Here is an 18,076-nt window from a genome sequence, read left to right as displayed (position 1 = left end):
GAAAGCTGCATAAAGAATGATTTGCACAGCTAGTAAATAACGCATTGCAGAAGTTAATTCTTGAAGTCAAATGCTTGAATGCATTTCTCAGTATCCTGCATATTTATAAAATGTCTTAATTTTCCATCATTTCCAAGATGGACAAAAGCATGTTTTAGATAGTTTTGTAATGTGTGATATAAAAGACGCGCTAGAGTCAAAGATAACTCTTGATGGTGATTCCAGCTATTATGACAGAATGTCATTACGGCTAGCATCATTCCCCCCAATAAAATATCATATCTGTATGAATATGATGTTAGTAATAACATTTAAAATAAATTGACCAAGTTGAATATTTTTCAGTGTCTTGCCACAACACCATCTTTACTTTCTATGAGTGCCACAGTTTTGCGATTCTGTCATCAGAATGCATGTCCTGGTTGTCAGGTGAGTGGTCACAAGTATCACAATGCCGGGTGTCAGTTACATAAAGGAGTTAAAAGGTTGCCTCTGGAGGCTATTCCCTATCCAAGTTTTGCAGATAAAACCTTTCCTTTGCAATTTAAGCCTTAAAAGAAGTATTAAAACACAGAAGATTTTGAAAATGTAAAGATTAATAAAAAGAAAGCACTGCTACCAGAGTGGAAGTTGTCTCAAGTGTTCAATGGGCGAGACCACCTCCTCTCACATAATTTGCTTTCTTTATTACTCCTTTTTCTGTTGTAACTAATTTGTTAGGAAAAATCTTCTATTTCTTTTTGAATCTGTACTGACATCATTTAGAATAATGTTTGCTTTTTTATTTTTTATTGTTGCCTTTGTTTTATTTCTGGACATTTTTTTGCATTATTCTTCACATGATAAAGCTAGTTTATTAATCTGCAATAACATTTTTTGTGAAGTTAATCTGGGTAGCAGTACCTTTATTGACAAGCAGAAGATGCTAATCTCACAGCAAGAGGTGTTTGAAGACCCCGGAGGTGAAAATATAAACCCTATCATAGGGTTTGAGGTTCCCCAGACCACTGGGGGGAGATGTGTTGTGGCCTCACAGACGTACTTTAGAGGACAACAGATCTGGCTTTCTCCAGTACACCTCTGTATGCAGGTCAAAAATGCAGAATCTCTGGTGCCACTAGGGAGAGTCCTGCCCATATGACACCAGAGATCAATGTCAGCTGGAACCTCAGAAGTGCTCACAGCAGATTACCCAGAGGGCATTGGATCCTTTGGTCAGGGGAATTTAGAGTTGGAAGGCAGCTGGTGACAAGAGCTCAGCTGGACAGGTGAAGGAAGGAGACCCAAGTAGTGGAAGGTAAGCAGGGGAAACGTGTTAACAAAGTAGCCAGGGGTTACTATTGTTTAGTTATACCCTGAGGGTTGAGTTGTTTTAGATGTACATTATTGTTCCCCCATCACAATTACAGTATTGAGACTTTTATATTAAAGCCTTTGCTTTGTCATTTTGGATGCCTGGATTTGTGCTTAAGAGTTGTGAGACGTCCCCCGCAAGCCACACTATTTAATGTGGATTAGACTAAACTTGCAATTTTACAGTCATCAGGCATTTTTCCTGTCTTGAATCAGTGTATTTATGATTCACAAACATCAAAATGTATCAACAAGCCCAAGATGACTAATGGGATTGTTGTTCATTTTATTGCTCTATTAAGTTTCTTGCTATCCTTAGAAGGACAACTATGACACACTAGAATAGCGATTGTGTGGCTGTGGCAGATTCAGCTTGTGAATAAAGGTTTGCCAGCTCAAACTACCATCCTGTTCGACCTTGCTGCTGTTCTTCTTTCTTACCTTTGCTGCTAGATTCTGCACCCTTACAGTAACATTCTCTAAACTACTTAATTCATCTCAGAGTTGCAGTTGATTGAAGCCTGTTCTGAAAGCAGTGGGTACAAGACAGAAACCAGCTGTGAGCAAGGCAGCAGTTCATCAGAAGGCCCACTCACACAGAGACCCATTTAAAATCGTCAGTTAACCTACTGTATGTAATATAACCAGACTGAACACAGTAAAGGGTTGAGGCATCGGCCACCTGAACCCCATTAAATAGGCATGCTATTAAATAAAACATTAACAAAACCAGCTGAAAATGGCGACTTCAACGGTCTGTTGCCTCCTCTAAAGGCAATTACTGGAATAAAAGTCCTTTTATAACTCCTATTCAGAATATAAAGCAAAAGCAGTGAGGTTACACTTGCCAAATTTTGTCAAAGGGTGGTTTTACTAATAACACCCTATATTAAACCCCTCAGACATACATAAAAAACATAAAAGAATAAGAAAATAAACACTGGAATGAATTTTTTTACAGTGCTTTATAATAATGAACAGAAAACGTTCACCCCACTGCAGTATTTAAATAGCCTACAATCCAAATTTCTTAAACCCACATCAATTAATTCAAACCCCAAAATATACACACATCTTACACATAAAATGCAACCAGTAGGGAGTGCCACTTAGCCCTATTCTCCAGACACATTCACACCCAAACCAGCAATGGGTTCAAATATAGTTCCTTTTTTATTAATAAATGTCATCTTCACGGATCAAATAAAGACAACCAAAGAGAACAGGCCAGAAAAATAATCCTCTTTCTTCACATTCCTCCCATCAAGCCTCGTCCACCTTTTCCAGACTGGATGGTTAAGATGATGTGGCCTCCATTTATCTTTGATCATGCTGTACTTCCAGGGCCAGGATGTGGCCTGTAGGAAGCACTTCCAGGTCAAATATAGGAGCATATACCCCTGCAGCACCCCTGGAGCCATCCATTGAACCCAACAAGGCCGTGTTCTGGAACTCCAGTTCCCCATATGCCCTGTGGGTATCCAAAGAAAACCTAAATCCCAGGGACACTGCACTCTAGTGTATGAGGGGACATAGTACTCGAATGCTGGAGTCTGTCCTGGTCCTCCCAACATACTGATCTCCCTGCTAGGTAAGGATTCTTGTTTCCATCCAGTCGGAGAGCCTGTCCTTCTGGTTTCTTTTACTATAGCTTCCCGTCCAGGCAAGGAATCACCCCCTGGGATGCCCATCCATCTCTTGCAACACTCGCAACATACACATATGTTCATAAACCCAAACAATACAGTATATACAACAAAGGACATATGCACAATCATCTCAAAAACCCAAAAACACTATTCACAATTAACTGATACATAAACACGTCTCAAATAACTTGTACATCCTGACAACAATGATCACAACAAACATATTCACAAACCACTACAACACGCTTCACAATAAATGCCAACCTCTAACAATAACTACAAGCAACACGTGTCACAAAACATAATTCCTTATACTTCACAAAGTTTCACTGACACAAAACACAATACATCGACACGTAAAACAAAACTCTTCTTTATACCTTCTTTACACCCCTGATTCACACCAAAACCAGTTGCAGAATTTCTCTAGATCTCATATGCTGAATAATCAGCAAAGAAGTCCATAAATGTGCTGGAAGGGCTGGCATCCTGAGTAGAGAGGCCATAACAGAAGGATTACAGGAAAGGAGGTGCAACCCGGCTGGGTTGAAGGTAGATTCCTATTCCAGTTGGGACGAACAAATAATGTATGGACAATTCAATCCCCAGTATAAAAGGGGGCAGTGCTTTTTTGGTTTGGGCCCAGTATGGACATGCGAAGGGTGGTCTGGCAATTGGACTTTTGAAGGGCAGCCATGACAGGGTGCTACCAGGGGGCAGTATTAGAAGTAACTCTCCATGTTTTAGGGGACTTTTCTGTCTGCACCCGGATGTGCTCCAGTTACATAACACCATAATCCTGGAAGAACTCCCAGGCACGGCATAAAATCATCTGTGTCATTCCTGAAAGGTGAACCATAGATGGGAGGGAGTGAGACGACACTTGTGGAGGAGGAAGGAAGAAGATAAATGAATTGGTGTGTGCTGTATTACTGAGTTGAAGCCTGGAAAAGGTATTGTTGTTAATAAATCTTAATTTAAAAGAGTTTAGAGCTATCTGTGGGTAAGTTGTGCCTGAAGTCTGGGCAACAAGGCATCTCCTGGCGGACACAATATCTCTCTATTATAAAAAAAATCTTGGGACAAGACAAGACTTTTTTCCTGCGACGAGACGTGATATTTTGAAGAGAAACAAAGAGACACTTTCATGCCCCGCGAGATGGTTAAGTCACACCCTACTTACAACCATTTACAAACAAGACCACGGTCATCTAACCCCTCAGTTGTTGGAATGCTTTTGGCAGGCACACTTCCTGTGCTCTCAGCTCTTAAAAATTATATAAAGTAGAATGTTGTAAAGAATTCAAAAACATTGGCACAATACACCTGCAGAGCAGGTTAGAAATAATGGAAGTAGGAAAATTCGAAAGTCTCAAAAAAATGATAGTAAAGATTGCATTAGCGCAAACAAACAGAAAATATTACTCGGTGAAATAATGGAACAGAGAAAACAGATCGAATAGTGTTTGAGGATGTCTGGGGAAGAAGAGAGACAAGGCAGTGAGACAAAAGGACAGCTGCTGTACCGGCTTTTAAACGTTTGAAGCGGCGCGCAAAATGCAGATCACGCGGCACGGCAGCATCAGCAAGCCAGCAGCTGATCGAGCAAATAGGAGGAAAAAAAAATAAAAGTGAGCTCAGTGACCATTCACATGAAGTCTGGCTGGCAGATCATTTCAATCCAAGATCAAAACACTTTCCCATAGCTATGAAATCCTTCACCATTTACTATTTATCTATCTATCTATCTATCTATCTATGATAGTGCCATTTATATCCAACTAGCAAAATACCCGCGCTTCGCAGCGGAGAAGTAGTGTGTTAAAGAGGTTATGAAAAAAAAAGGAAACATTTTAAAAATAACGTAACATGATTGTCAATGTAATTGTGTTGTCATTGTTATGAGTGTTGCTGTGTTTTATATATATAAAATACACACACACACATATAAACATATATATACATATACATATACACATATATATACATATCTACATATATATATATACATATACACATCCACATATCAACATATATATATATACACACATATACACACACACACGCTTTATGGGTGATGATTGTTTTAGTCTTTTTATCTTTATTTTATTTTATTGTAGAATCAACTCCTATCTGCACACAGCAGGGCAGCCGTGGGCGGATGCGTATGGTGTATTCACTCCATGTTATCGTGCATTGCGCTGTCAGTGGTATTTTGATAAAAGAATTTGAACAACATATAAGAAGCGTATAAATTATTAAACAGTAAAACATTAACATTTAAGAAGTAAAGTTACATTAAGTACTACTGCAGTGCCTTCGGGTATAGCTCATTTTTTGTTTGCCCATTACATGCTTAAATGTATACATTTTTTGGTGCACCTACCCGAGAACACGCGACATATAACCGAGCGTGGGAGAAGCATGGATTTTAAACACGCGTTGAGTTCATCTGCTGGTCTCCCTCGTCGAATAACTGGTAATGTTTGACTAAAATCTACAGCGAGTAAAACGACATTACCTCCTATATTTTTTTTACGATCTCTGAGATCTTGCTTTTTTCGGTTCAAGGCTTCATAAGCTCTTTTATGTTGTATGGTGTACTTATCCCAAACCATCATCTTTGAATGTTGCAAGACTTTCGCCTTGTATGTAGATCGGGGTAATTACATTCATTGCATTCCTAGTCTGAATCACAATGTGATTGTATGGGTGGTTACCTGGCACTGTAGGGTTGCCACCCGTCCTTTAAAATACGGAATCGTGCCGCGTTTGAGAATGAAATTGCGCGTCCCGTTTTGAATCAATACTGGACGTGATTTATCCCGTATTTTTTTTATCATTTTTTTTTTAAAGCAGCGTCTCATGCAAATCATCCCACACGCATTTTATGAAGATGCCTCCTTTCCTACTTTTGATTGGGTAATACTTGATGTCATCGTTAGTTTGATTGGTGTTTTTAACTGTCCAGTGAGGAGGGCGTGTCTTTTAAGTACAGTCTGCAAAGTGTTGGCACTGAGATGTGGCGTCAGCGCCATAGTTGAAGCCCCTAACGTTGCGGTCAGCAAGTCGGCTAACATCCGCCATGTGCCGTCTTTCAGTTGCGAGAAGCAGATCATAGAATGGTTCAAACTGTTGCCCCTAACGTTGCGCCACGGCGTGTGGTTCGTTTATACCTCGTGTCTTCTCATTAAACTTTTATCTCGTGAATATGTTATTGCAATCCGCAGCGGGAGCGTTTCTATAAACTTAATTTAAACTTACGTTTTACACCGTGCTTTGTTTCCCTTATGAACATGCTTGTATGCTTAACTCGCTCCGTTCTCAATTGTTTAATTAATTTTTTGCTCTTCGCTGTTTGTGGCTGTTCCTCCATTTCCCCCTACTTCGTTCTTTTATCTCGCGAATATGTTATTGCAATCCTTAACGGGAGCGTTTCAATAAACTGATTGAAAATAGTTTTGCATTTACCTTTTTAGTAAAAGGCGAGCTTTTAAGCCTGAGAAATCACCCCATAAATGCACACGTTTAATTGGACATGTGTTAATATGTATGGTTACACAGTATTAAAAGACAGTGAACAACGTCAGTTACCTTTCTTCCCGCGTTTGATAAAAGGTGAGCTTTTAAGCCTGAGAAATCACCCCGTAAATGCACACGTTTAATTGCACATGTGTTAATATGTATGCTTACACAGTATTAAAAGACAGTCAAAAATTAACGTCATTTACCTTCGTTCCCGCGTGTGACTCATGCTGTAAATGTCTTCCTTGTTTTTAGTTCACGTGATTACGTAGGAGGCATGATGACGCGATACGTGACTCCGCCTCCTCCATTACAGTGTATGGACAAAAAATATGTTCCAGTTATGACCATTACGCTTTGAATTTCGAAATGAAACCTGCCTAACTTTTGTAAGTAAGCTGTAAGGAATGAGCCTGCCAAATTTCAGCCTTCCACCTACACGGGAAGTTGGAGAATTAGTGATGAGTGAGTCAGTCAGTGAGTGAGTGAGTCAGTCAGTGAGGGCTTTGCCTTTTATTATTATAGATGTATTTATCTATCTCTCTCTATGGCACCCTTCCTGTGTATCTAATTATCAATCTATCTATAAAGTGTGAGATATGGCCGGCCATTCATCCCGGCCAATACACCCAGGCCGCCAGATGGAGCCCTCCTTGCAGCATGGAGGTGCCCCGAATGCCAGCAGGGAATCATGGACAGTGGAGTTATAATGCACAGCCCTGCTGGATACCATGGGGGCCACCAGGAGTTGCTGCAGGGAGGCCCAGGGATTTATATTTTCCGTATAGCCCGGAAGTATTTCCAACTCACAGGAACGGAAGAAATGATATACTTCCGGGCTGAAGAAAAAGATGTTTTTACCTGACCCGGAAGTGCTGGATAATCACATGGACTGAGGGCTCAGAAGCACTTCCGGGTCGAGGACTATAAAGGACTGTGGGAGATCCCAGACAGATGAGCTGAGTTGTGAGGCAGGGTGGCTAAGCGTCTGGGAGTGGAGGATTGTTTATTGGTTATTAGATTTATTGGGTATTGTGGAGGGGAGGGTGCTTTGTGCACTTATTTATAATAATAAAAATTATTATTGGACTTTTATCTGGTGTCTGACGTCTGGTCTGAGGGTTCAAGGGGTCGACAGTGCCTTTAATTGTCACAAAAGACACAGTCTGAATTGTGTTTTTATGCTTGGAAGACGTGGCGCTGGGTAAAGAAGCATTTAGGTTCCATCCCCAATTGACACTTACATTTCCCCATTTTTCATAATGAAGCTCTATGGAAGGATCACCCAACCTCCTTTTAACTTGGTCACTTTCATGCATTATCCTGATAGATGTTTTTAATGAAGTGGACAAAGTGCACAAAGGCCCAGTTCTCTACCACTTTCCCTTATATCTTTAACTGATATAATTTCTCAGAACATGTTGTATTGCTTTCCTCCCGCTTTCTCCTCATTTCTCCTTATTTTTTCTCTCTTCTCTCCATTTTCTACATTGTTGAAAGTTTTGTAGATGCCTTTGCCTTTATATTCAATGTTTTAACGTTCCTTCCCATCCTCCATCACTTTTTCCCATACACAGATCCCAAAATGGTCAGGGGCCCCCTCATGGAAATGTAACTAGTAGAGTTTTAGAAGCTGAACTCAGGTGTGGTGGTAAGGATTATAGTCCCAGTGAAAGGACAGTTTTTGAATAATATTGACTTTCAAGGGGTCATTCAGAGACCTTGTGAGCTTTGAGCACCCTAAATCTATTATTATCATGAATTTCTTCTCTAGTCTGCTTTATTTAGACTTTGTGATAGGTGTTGGCCTATATGGGCTGCTTTAGTTAGGATATTAAACTGTCCCACAGTACTTGACTGGAAGTACTTTTGTGAGAGAACACAGAAGTGTGTCATATTGATTTTCCTCATCCCATCATTTTTCTTTCAAATCAAAAAAAAAAATCTTCTCATCAAATATGTTTTCTTTGCAAAAAAAAAAATCTCGCAAATTTTTTTCCCCACTCATGTCACTTAAGGGGCTCCATAAGCACCTAACATGGTTCCCCATAGCATGTTATTTTCCCGACTAATTGTCTATGTGTTTTCAGTTGGTCCTGTGCCTTCCACTGGTTCACTGAGATGCCCACAGTTGAACTTTTACCACTGGTTGGATGAACAACTTTGAACCAATGGTTTCTTCTGCTTGTCATATGTTGGCTTTTATTCCAAATGTGATTTTTATTTTACACACGGATTCAATTACTTTTTCACTCTAGATAAGTTAATAGCTTTTCTCCTTTGCTGCTGTAAAGCACTTTATCCATTCATTTGTATGGGATGTGTGAGTTGCTCCTGCATGGGCATACTTAATTGAATCAATATTAATCATTAATAAAGTATATCTAACTCTCTCTCCACCTATTACAGTTGCTCTACTACTTACGTCCTTTGTCTAAATTTCTCGACTTTTTCAAGACTGTCGTTATTTCCTAGTTTCTCTGAAATGTCACACACACATCAGTCAGCGTTCCCCCGTCAAGTTTTCTTTTATAAATCCTGTCATTTCCTTGGGAATCTGTGTACAAATATTTCAATCCTCATTTTGTGCATATACAAGTTTTATAAATGACACCCCTAGTGATAAGCCTCAGTGGTGGTGACACAATCCAGCATTGTAGTCTGACATTCCCAACTCTCTCACATGGCAGGTCATTTTGAGCTATGCCACTAGCAGACAATTTATTTTGATTTTGTTATGTTTTTTAGAATATGTGCTTATCAGCAAGAGGCTGATTTTTATTCAGACTTGATTAAGAGGCGGCAACAGTGGTGCGTTTGAAAAGGCTGTTTCTGCTGGGCACAATAAAAAAAATGTGAAGCTTCTGAATATATTAACATTACCAATAAGCAATCATGGAAATGACCCATCGTGATAGAATTATTTTGTTATGTGTCATCTGGTGGGTTCTTTCTTTCCAGCATTACATACGTGAGTTTAACATTGTAATAGATAGGACATCTGCTGTACGGTCAGGCTTTTGCGTCTGCAAAACAGGTAAAAGCTGATTGTGTTGAAGTCCCACCTTTCAAGAATTGCTGAATACATTTCATTAATAGACAGAAATTATTACTTCCTCTACTGAGCATATTCTTTATTTTCCTGAATTAACTGGGCATGAGTAAGAGTCTATAAGATGGCACATCAAATCATACATTTTTGTTTTCATAAAAAGTGTGTATTGTGTGACAAAAATTTAGGAAGCCTTTAGAAATTGTCATCTGGTACCAGTTTTTGTGTACAGTAAATCACAATTCTGTGTTGAACATTAGACTTTCAGGAAAGAAAAAAAAATTTAATGATGCAAAAACTGTTCCGGCTAGCAACAAGAAAGAAAGAAAGAGAAAGAGAGAATACAAGCATGCAAATTACACATTTCTTCTAATTAAAACAAACTTATAAAAATATATACTAATGTAATTAATTTCCTGTTATTAGGAAACATGTTCAGACCTAGCCAAAGACTGGAGATGTTCCTGAAAAACAACTGAATCCACCGTACAAACCTCCATACTATGTCAAGTCCCATTAAGCTCCGGTGCCAAACCTCCAAGTTTACAAAACTAAGTATAGACAATGTAGACAAAAACTTAATACCTTAGTTAATGAATCCACAGAAAAAGAAGCTCAATTCTATAAGAAATCAGCATAAAATGCACTTCCACTAAACTGCTGTAGTAATCACGGTGCAACCTCCATGTATAAAATAGTTGGTATCTGTTGTTGTGTGTACTGTAGAATGCAAAGTTATTTGTTATTTTAATCTACGGGATGATCAATCAATAAGGTGTGTCCAATCCCTCTGAGCAATCTGATTGGTCTGTCATCAGTTTGACTTTGGTGACACAATGAAAGAGGAATTTCTTGTGTGAGACAAATGAGGAGAAGTAAAGGCATACGGTATGAGGTACACTGAGATAGCTGGCTTCAAGGATGGCAAGTATAAAACCGAACAGGAGCTGAGAAAGGTGCCTCAAAAATAATCACAGAATCTGAGAAGCAGTCTTTACGGGAATGTGCTCGAGAGAATGAGGCTTGATTAAGAGATGTCCACATATGTAAGCAAATACAGAGGAAAGGCACTGAATGTACATGTAGGGCAAAAGATAGCAAATATTTTCTAATAATTCTATTCTACAGTTACCGTGACTAGTATTTTTATAAAGTAATAAATTATAATTTGCTCATCATATTGTAAAAATGTAAAGAAATGCCTTCAGAAACTAAAATGAGTGCACAATCTGTAGAAAATTAATACCACATACCACATACTGGGATTATCATTCAGCCATAAAAAGAGCCAGTGCAGAGAATGGAAGATGGGGGCATGGACAGACAATCTTCTCTTCTGCTAAAATTTATTAACACTGGTGTGGTGGCCACTGGTGATTCTTCTAAAGAGTTCTGGCATGGATCGCCTCATAGAGTTGTGAGAAGTAAAGCAGATGGTATTGCCTCTGATCTCAAGTAAGCAGTGTGAATGTGCATTCAGTGGACAAGGCAGATTAGAGTGCATAATGCAGCATGAAAGGAGCTGTTGAAAACTTGGGTGGCAGCAGTGGCCTAGAAGGGAGACAGTAGTTTCAACCACAGTATAAACAGCAGTTCTTTTAAAGGCTATCTTCCCTCAACTTTGAAGTGCTAGTCCATTCTTCTATCTTTCAACCCTGGAATCATATTTCTCTACTTCCGATGATATTATTGAACTAAAGTCTTACTTTGTTAATTGAGGTATTGCATCAAAGTACCTCACAACACTTTCAGAAAATTAAGCATGAGGTCCATCATTTGTGTGTATTCACAAGGAAAAAAAACATATCACAAACATACAAGTAACTAACATAAACTTGAAAATTCCTCTCAGAGTGCCTGTGACAGTTTTGTGTTCGCTCTCGAGAGCATTAACGATGCATCTTTTGGAGCTCTGGTTATTACATTACATATTTATAAACATGATTTTGGGTCACAGAACTCAATTTTGACAACACTTTTTTGGATTAGACATAGTTTTCTAATGGTTTTTATACTTTCTGTGTCTTTCTTGTGTGGTATCTTTATTTTTCCTACCCCTGCCATTTTTGAGCATTCATTTTTATGGCATTGTTATACAACAAATCTCAGAGGTTTGCAGTGTTGAAGTTCTCCCCTCAATGGGATAAAAGTTTAACACCATATTCTTTCCAGTGATCCAAGTTTACAGATAAATCAAAAGAAATCTCTGTGTGGTTGTTAGTATTCTTAATTGGCTATAGAGACCCTTTTTCTGGCTACAACTTTGACTTTTGGTTTAGCAATTTGTTTTAGAGGAAATATTGGACAAATTCTCAGTGTCAAATGTTTTTCTGGTTTTCTGACATTTCTCCCCCTGCTCACCTCAATTATTTCAAGTTTGACTTTCTTTCTTTAGGCACACATAGCATGATGGCGATGACAGCTTCATCTATATACCTGGTACTCTTCCCACTCACATACAGAGACTGATCCTTCAGGACTTCTTTCCCAGTGATTCTTGAGTTCATAGCCAACTTCTACTGGCTTCCACCAGACAGCTCACTTTCAAACCTGTAAAGGGGAACCTCATGACTAGGGGATAAGAAACTGACATAAATCTTCTTGAGCCAATTGAAAGTACCATCTCCTGTCTCTGAATCTATTAAAAATCTCAGAGCGACTTCAGCAATTACAAAATGCCCATTTTTAAGTTCATAACCAGATTTATTTTGGGATTTTATTCATTTTAGTTTCTCCAAGGCTGTAGATGTTAGAAGTTATTTAGTTATTTCCCTTTATTGACAAAATTCATATCTTTGCATGTAAAATTGTTTTTTTTCTTCTTTTTCTATTTTCAAGATATGATCCTGGATCAGCAGGAAGTTTCTGGTCAGTTGGATGAAGAAGTACGGAGGAAAATACGGGAGGCTCTTCTAAAACAGCATCATCATCAGAACCAGAAGAAACTCAGCAACAGGATCCCTATTGTTCGATCTTTCGCAGACATCGGCAAAAAACAGTCAGAGCCTGGTTCTATGGACAAAAATGGTAAGGGTGGATTCAGAGTTGAAATAAGTTACTAATTTCTCATGAATTGATCTCTTAATGGTGACCTGGTAATGATCAGGATCTCTCTTTAGGCCCACTGATAATATCCCAACCTCAGCATTTTATCCTTCTTCTGTTACTACCCCATTACCACAGCTCACCTCCTCAGTCCAAGCCAAACTCGGTAAGCTGCAGGTGTTCTGGTTTTATATTTGATGGGAATCTATTCATGTTTACAAGGGAGGCCCAAAATCCTTTTGTGGTTTGACTGAAGAACAATGAACCCAGCAGCCAATTATGGGGGTCCCATCAAGCTGTCGTAGGAATCAGATTTTACAACCTAAGGAAAGTTGCTCTCCATATGCTCATGATCTAGTGCTTAGTTTGAAAATCTATAAGGAACAACTTATCCTTAGAAACATCAAAATTCTTACTTGCCCATCTGCTATAAAATTAAACAAAGTAATACAAATAGGTCATTGTGTATATATTAAGGGATAGATTTTATCAAGTGATAAACAGGAGGGCTAATAGAGGTAGTTACCAGCATATACAAAATATTGTAACATTGTAAATATTACCTGAAAGTGCCTCGACACTGTAATAAGTCTGTCCCGCTGATTGCTACCAGGAGTGCTCCCATCCACAAGAGAACACTTTCTCACTTACATGTGTTACACCTTTTGTTAACATTGGCAGTCATCATCCCTGCCAAGCAACAACTATTTCTTTCTTCTCCTTCAAGTGTAAGCTCAACAGCTGGAAGCCTCCAGCCAAAGGTTTTTCATGCGGTCAGAATTACATAACGTTCTGGTTTTGGCTTTATTATTTATGTATTACTTAAACTGCTGTTTCCATAACATCATTTTGTATGTTCATTTTATCATGGGCGTCGTCATCTTGTGTGTTTTTTCGTGTGTGCCACCATTTTAGAGCTTTGGGTCACTGTGATGCTAAGTGATTGGTAGGCATGTGATGCCATGTGACTCGTAACATCATTGCAGCCATGTTATAAAAGTTAGCAGTGTCCATAAAATAATGTCTCTGTTATCGGTTTATTACAATCTGCAAATTTTTTGGCCAAGTGCTTTTTGTACTGTTGTTATATAAAATCAGGAACATGATAAAATGTGGGCTGAGGCCTTCAAAATGAACATAAAGCAGGCCAGGATGTTCACTGGCTAACCAAGAAGCACATACACTCAAGACAGCTAGTATCCAACTACCACCTGTAGATTTCAGATTTAACAGGCCTGAAAAGGGGACTGGCTTTTAAAAGTTCAGCATATGCACCAAAATCCCAAACTTGACAAAAATGTCTCATAAGAATGAAAAAACCATGAAAACTCTGGCTTGTATGATCCCAAAATGAAATGTAATCTTTATAAATTAAATTTATTTCCAAAATTGGAACAATAACAGAAAGACTCAAATAGCTAAAAGGAAGGGCTTAAAAAGGCAACTCACATCAAGCAAGTTTGAAAACGCTATCTACTCTTACAATGTTATAAGTCACAAACAACCAATAAATCCAAGAAAACATCAATACTTACAAACTCCTTCACAAACTCAAAGCTCCACTGCTGATTTCTCTTTTTGGTGACTTATAAAGTCAGTGGGAGGACCCAGCAGCAGTGAGGTCAGGTGGACCCCAGTCCTGGGGCTCCACCCACAAAAATGAAGGAAATGGCAGTGTTACATTTAAAGTAACAGCACACCATTGACTATTGATTAATAAAACTAACAGAAATAACATAAAAACACAGAAATGATCATTCACAATTAACAAAACAAAAATAAATAAATAAATACAAGCCAGGAAAAAATCCTTGGCAGTAACACAACACGTACTGTACATTTAAATCAATATTTAGTTTACTTCAGGTTTATTTGGCCAAGAAAAAAATGAAGAACAAAAAAAAAGAGAAATGTTTAAAGACTGGCAAAAAATATTTTGAATATTTTTCTTATAAGGATTTAATGGTTACAAGTCTAGATTTATTCAAAGCCAGAAGTCTGTATAACCATCAGCATCAAGTGACTCCGTGAGAACCCTAACTACAAAGAGGACTATTTCATTTATGTTAGGTAGAATGCCCAAAGGGGACTGGGCGGTCTCATGGCCTGGAACCCCTACAGATTTTATTTTTTTCTCCAGCCTTCTGGAGTTTTTTTTTGTTTTTTCTGTCCACCCTGGCCATCGGACCTTACTCCTTTCTATGTTAACTAATGTTGTCTTATTTTAATTTCTTATTTGTCTTTTATTCTTCTTTTCTTCATTATGTAAAGCACTTTGAGCTACTTTTTGTATGAAAATGTGCTATATAAATAAATGTTGTTGTTATTTTTGACTTCACACATAATACAATCCCTGAGACTTTACGATCGATCTGTCATTGTCCTGTGTTTTTTTACTTAGGCTAAATTTTGTTATGATTATTTATTTGTGTTATTATGGAATCATTTTTTTCTACGTTTTCTTTTCTCTTATATGTTTTTAGGGTTGTTTAAGCTAGTCCTGATGTTAGTTTTTTGTATCTGGTTGATTTAAAGTGATCATAATTATTTTGTGTCTTTTTAACAAAACCATTTTTGTTTATTCACGAAATTTCATGGATTTGCGTAGTGGTTGCTATGCAATTGATGGAGAAAACGTCAGGGATCATGGATTTGTTTCATCACAGTTTGAAAAGAATAAACGCCAGGCCCTTGAATCCCATGATTGCCTGAGTTTGTGGATTTTAAAAGAAAAAAGTACTAAGGGCATTCATGTTCTTCAAGCCTTCAATACTTTAAATTCATTTCTGGTTTTGACAACAAATTAAGATTATGCTTTGGATTTGTTTTCTATCCTTTTGTTTTCAGCTTTTTCTTTGTTTAAGCCTCCCATTTATCACTCAGTCCTACATCCTTTGTGGCATGCCTCCCAGTGGCACAACACATTTAATAATGCTTTGTAATGTCTCTAAAATAACCAACAGCTCAATTAAAGTGTCTTTCAGGGCTTATATGGAAAAATTCCAATTGCAACAGAAGGGGCTAAATAAAGTTCTATCTATCTATCTATCTATCTATCTATCTATCTATCTATCTATCTATCTATCTATCTATCTATCTATCTATCTATCTATCTATCTATCTATTCAAAGCCATTAAGTTACTGTGCCCTCTACAGGCCAGTGGGGGCCCCTTTAGTATTTTTCCAAGTACAGTGGAACCTCGGGTCATGACCGTAATTTGTTCCAAAACTCTGGTCGCAACCCAATTTGGTCGTGACCTGAAGTAATTTCCTCCATAGGATTGTATGTAAATACAATTAATCCATTCCGGACCGTACGAGCTGTATGTAAATATATATTTTTTTAAAGATTTTTAAGCACAAAAATAATTAATTATACCATAGAATGCACAGTGTAATAGTAAACTAAATGTTTACTTACTTCTTCTGTAATGTTTACTTGTTTAATTTAGTCTTTGCCCTGACTGGGTCAGATGGAATGGATTCCATATTTTCACACCACTAATCACCTCTTAACTCTCTCTCCATGTTTTGGGCTCTTTTTCTATGGTTAGTGATCCTTTGCCTGACTTTTACCTTCTATCTTTAAGCTCAAATAGACTCTTTTAGAAGTTATCTTTAAAATGCTTGTCAAAGTTACTTTTGCTACAAGTCCCAGAGTCAAATTCAACCTTCTTAAAGTTAATGGTCAGAAGTTAGTAAGGCTAGGATCCCATACAAAGCTCCTATATTTTTATAAGAACTGGATGCATTTTATGAATCAACCCTTAATCCACAACCTTGTGGTTTAGCTTGCATATGCAGAGCTTGATTTATTTAATAGACGTAACTTGACTCCACGTTTAATGGCCTTAGGTCAAAGTAAATGACCCTAAAACTTGACACACAGACCATTTTGTGGTGTTGCAAAATTACATGACCCTGCATAGGTGTACCCTTGAATCAGAAATGGGTGGTCCAGTGGAGAATAGCTCTCTCTTGTGCTCTTATTGTTTTTTTTTGGAAGAAAGAGTATTCATTTGCTCAGAATTCAATCTATTTATTTTCTTGCCCACTTGCCTAGGAGCATCCAGTGCAAAGCAGGAAGTGAGCTTGGTCAGAGTACCAATCCATCATTGAGCTAGTGAAGAGTGTCCAGCATGTTTTTAATTTGTGAGGAAAATAAACAAAAAATACAGTGTAATACAAATATTTAGTACTTGGTCTTAGTCAGAAATGAAGTGTTGCTTGAATTTGTAGGACTTGATGTACATCACATCTGAGAATGATATGCTGATGCCTGAAACAAGGTGAAATTTTTAAAACTTAAGCATACCAAAAGCTCACTCCCCTCAAACTTTCTGCTCATGATTATAAAGTACCAAGAAGTACAGGATTTGAACCTGAATGTCCTGTTGGCCTGCTTGATAAACCATATCATTCAGGAAAATGAAGACTGCAGGAATGCTGCACTGAGTTCATAGAGGAGTGTGACTGCATCCCATTGAAGTCACCCCTTATCCTCTCTCCTTTAAATTGTTTCCAGTTCAATTTAACGTAATATTAATGAAAAGATTACCATATTGTAAGAAAATCAGTCCCACTGTGTTATTTATGTTTTATATGCTGGCTTGGCTAATTGTGGCAGTGTGAATAAATGAGGAACAGGTCACAAAGATCCCAGGCAAACATCACTGAACTAGCATTACTGTGTAACTAGGAATTCAATCTGCCATTTATTAAGTGATTTTTCACTTCCTTTCTGGGAACACCTGGTCTTTGTCCTTTACCATAATTACCTGATTATACTGAAGTGTAGTGAATGGTAAATGTCTACCTATATTTATCACATCCCCTGCATCACATTTCCACTGTATTGCTCTTCTCTTTTTCTTTTTCTTTTGCTATCTCTTTCACCCAGGCTCATCTCTGTGTGCTGCCCATATATCCTCTTGTAAAGGGGCTTGTGGAAGCTCTCCATGTTCCCTGTGTTGCTCTCAGTGTATCATCATCTCTTCTCCACACATCTTCTCATCCATCGCTCATCACTCCAACCCCAAACAGCAGGCAAACCGACTCAGCCAAACTGCAGGGATTCAGCCACTGGAAGCTGAAGAGGATCGGAACACAGGCAACTAAATTTGAAAGAAAAGCTCCTTATAACTTCTTAAAACGTTAATAATTAAGGTGACATTCTAATGCTTCATTTCCATTTTGCCAAACGTTTGTAATTACTGAGGCAGTTATTCAAATGGTAAGAATGATTTTATCCAGGTAATGGATTATTTTGCTTTTTGTGCAATGTATCCTTAAAGTGGGATCGGATTCAAGTAAATTTCCCCCATCCTAGTCGTGTAAGAATTACCTTATTTGATAATGGATTATTATAGAAGTTAGCCTCAGATATAGTATTATGTTTATGCTGAGGAAATTCAGTCAGGGTGTCTCTCCTCCACCTCCTAGCAATTACTC

General features: G+C 38.1%; 1 protein-coding gene across 5 annotated transcripts in view; it reads left to right on the top strand.

Annotated features, from left to right (window-relative positions):
* LOC114655426 (sodium-driven chloride bicarbonate exchanger-like) overlaps nucleotides 1-18,076 on the top strand; it is a 326,186-nt gene that overhangs the window by 211,030 nt on the left and 97,080 nt on the right. For all 5 annotated transcript variants that reach the window (XM_051930577.1, XM_028806403.2, XM_028806404.2 and 2 more), the window contains one exon: nucleotides 12,418-12,606. In XM_051930577.1, the coding sequence (XP_051786537.1) occupies nucleotides 12,418-12,606 (189 nt within the window). The remainder of the gene's footprint in view (nucleotides 1-12,417; nucleotides 12,607-18,076) is intronic.

The sequence above is a fragment of the Erpetoichthys calabaricus genome, chromosome 8, assembly GCF_900747795.2.
Source record: "Erpetoichthys calabaricus chromosome 8, fErpCal1.3, whole genome shotgun sequence".
NCBI classification, from domain to species: domain Eukaryota; kingdom Metazoa; phylum Chordata; class Cladistia; order Polypteriformes; family Polypteridae; genus Erpetoichthys; species Erpetoichthys calabaricus.
The sequence above is the reverse complement of the archived record's forward strand: the minus strand, read 5'-3'. Positions and strand labels throughout refer to the sequence as shown.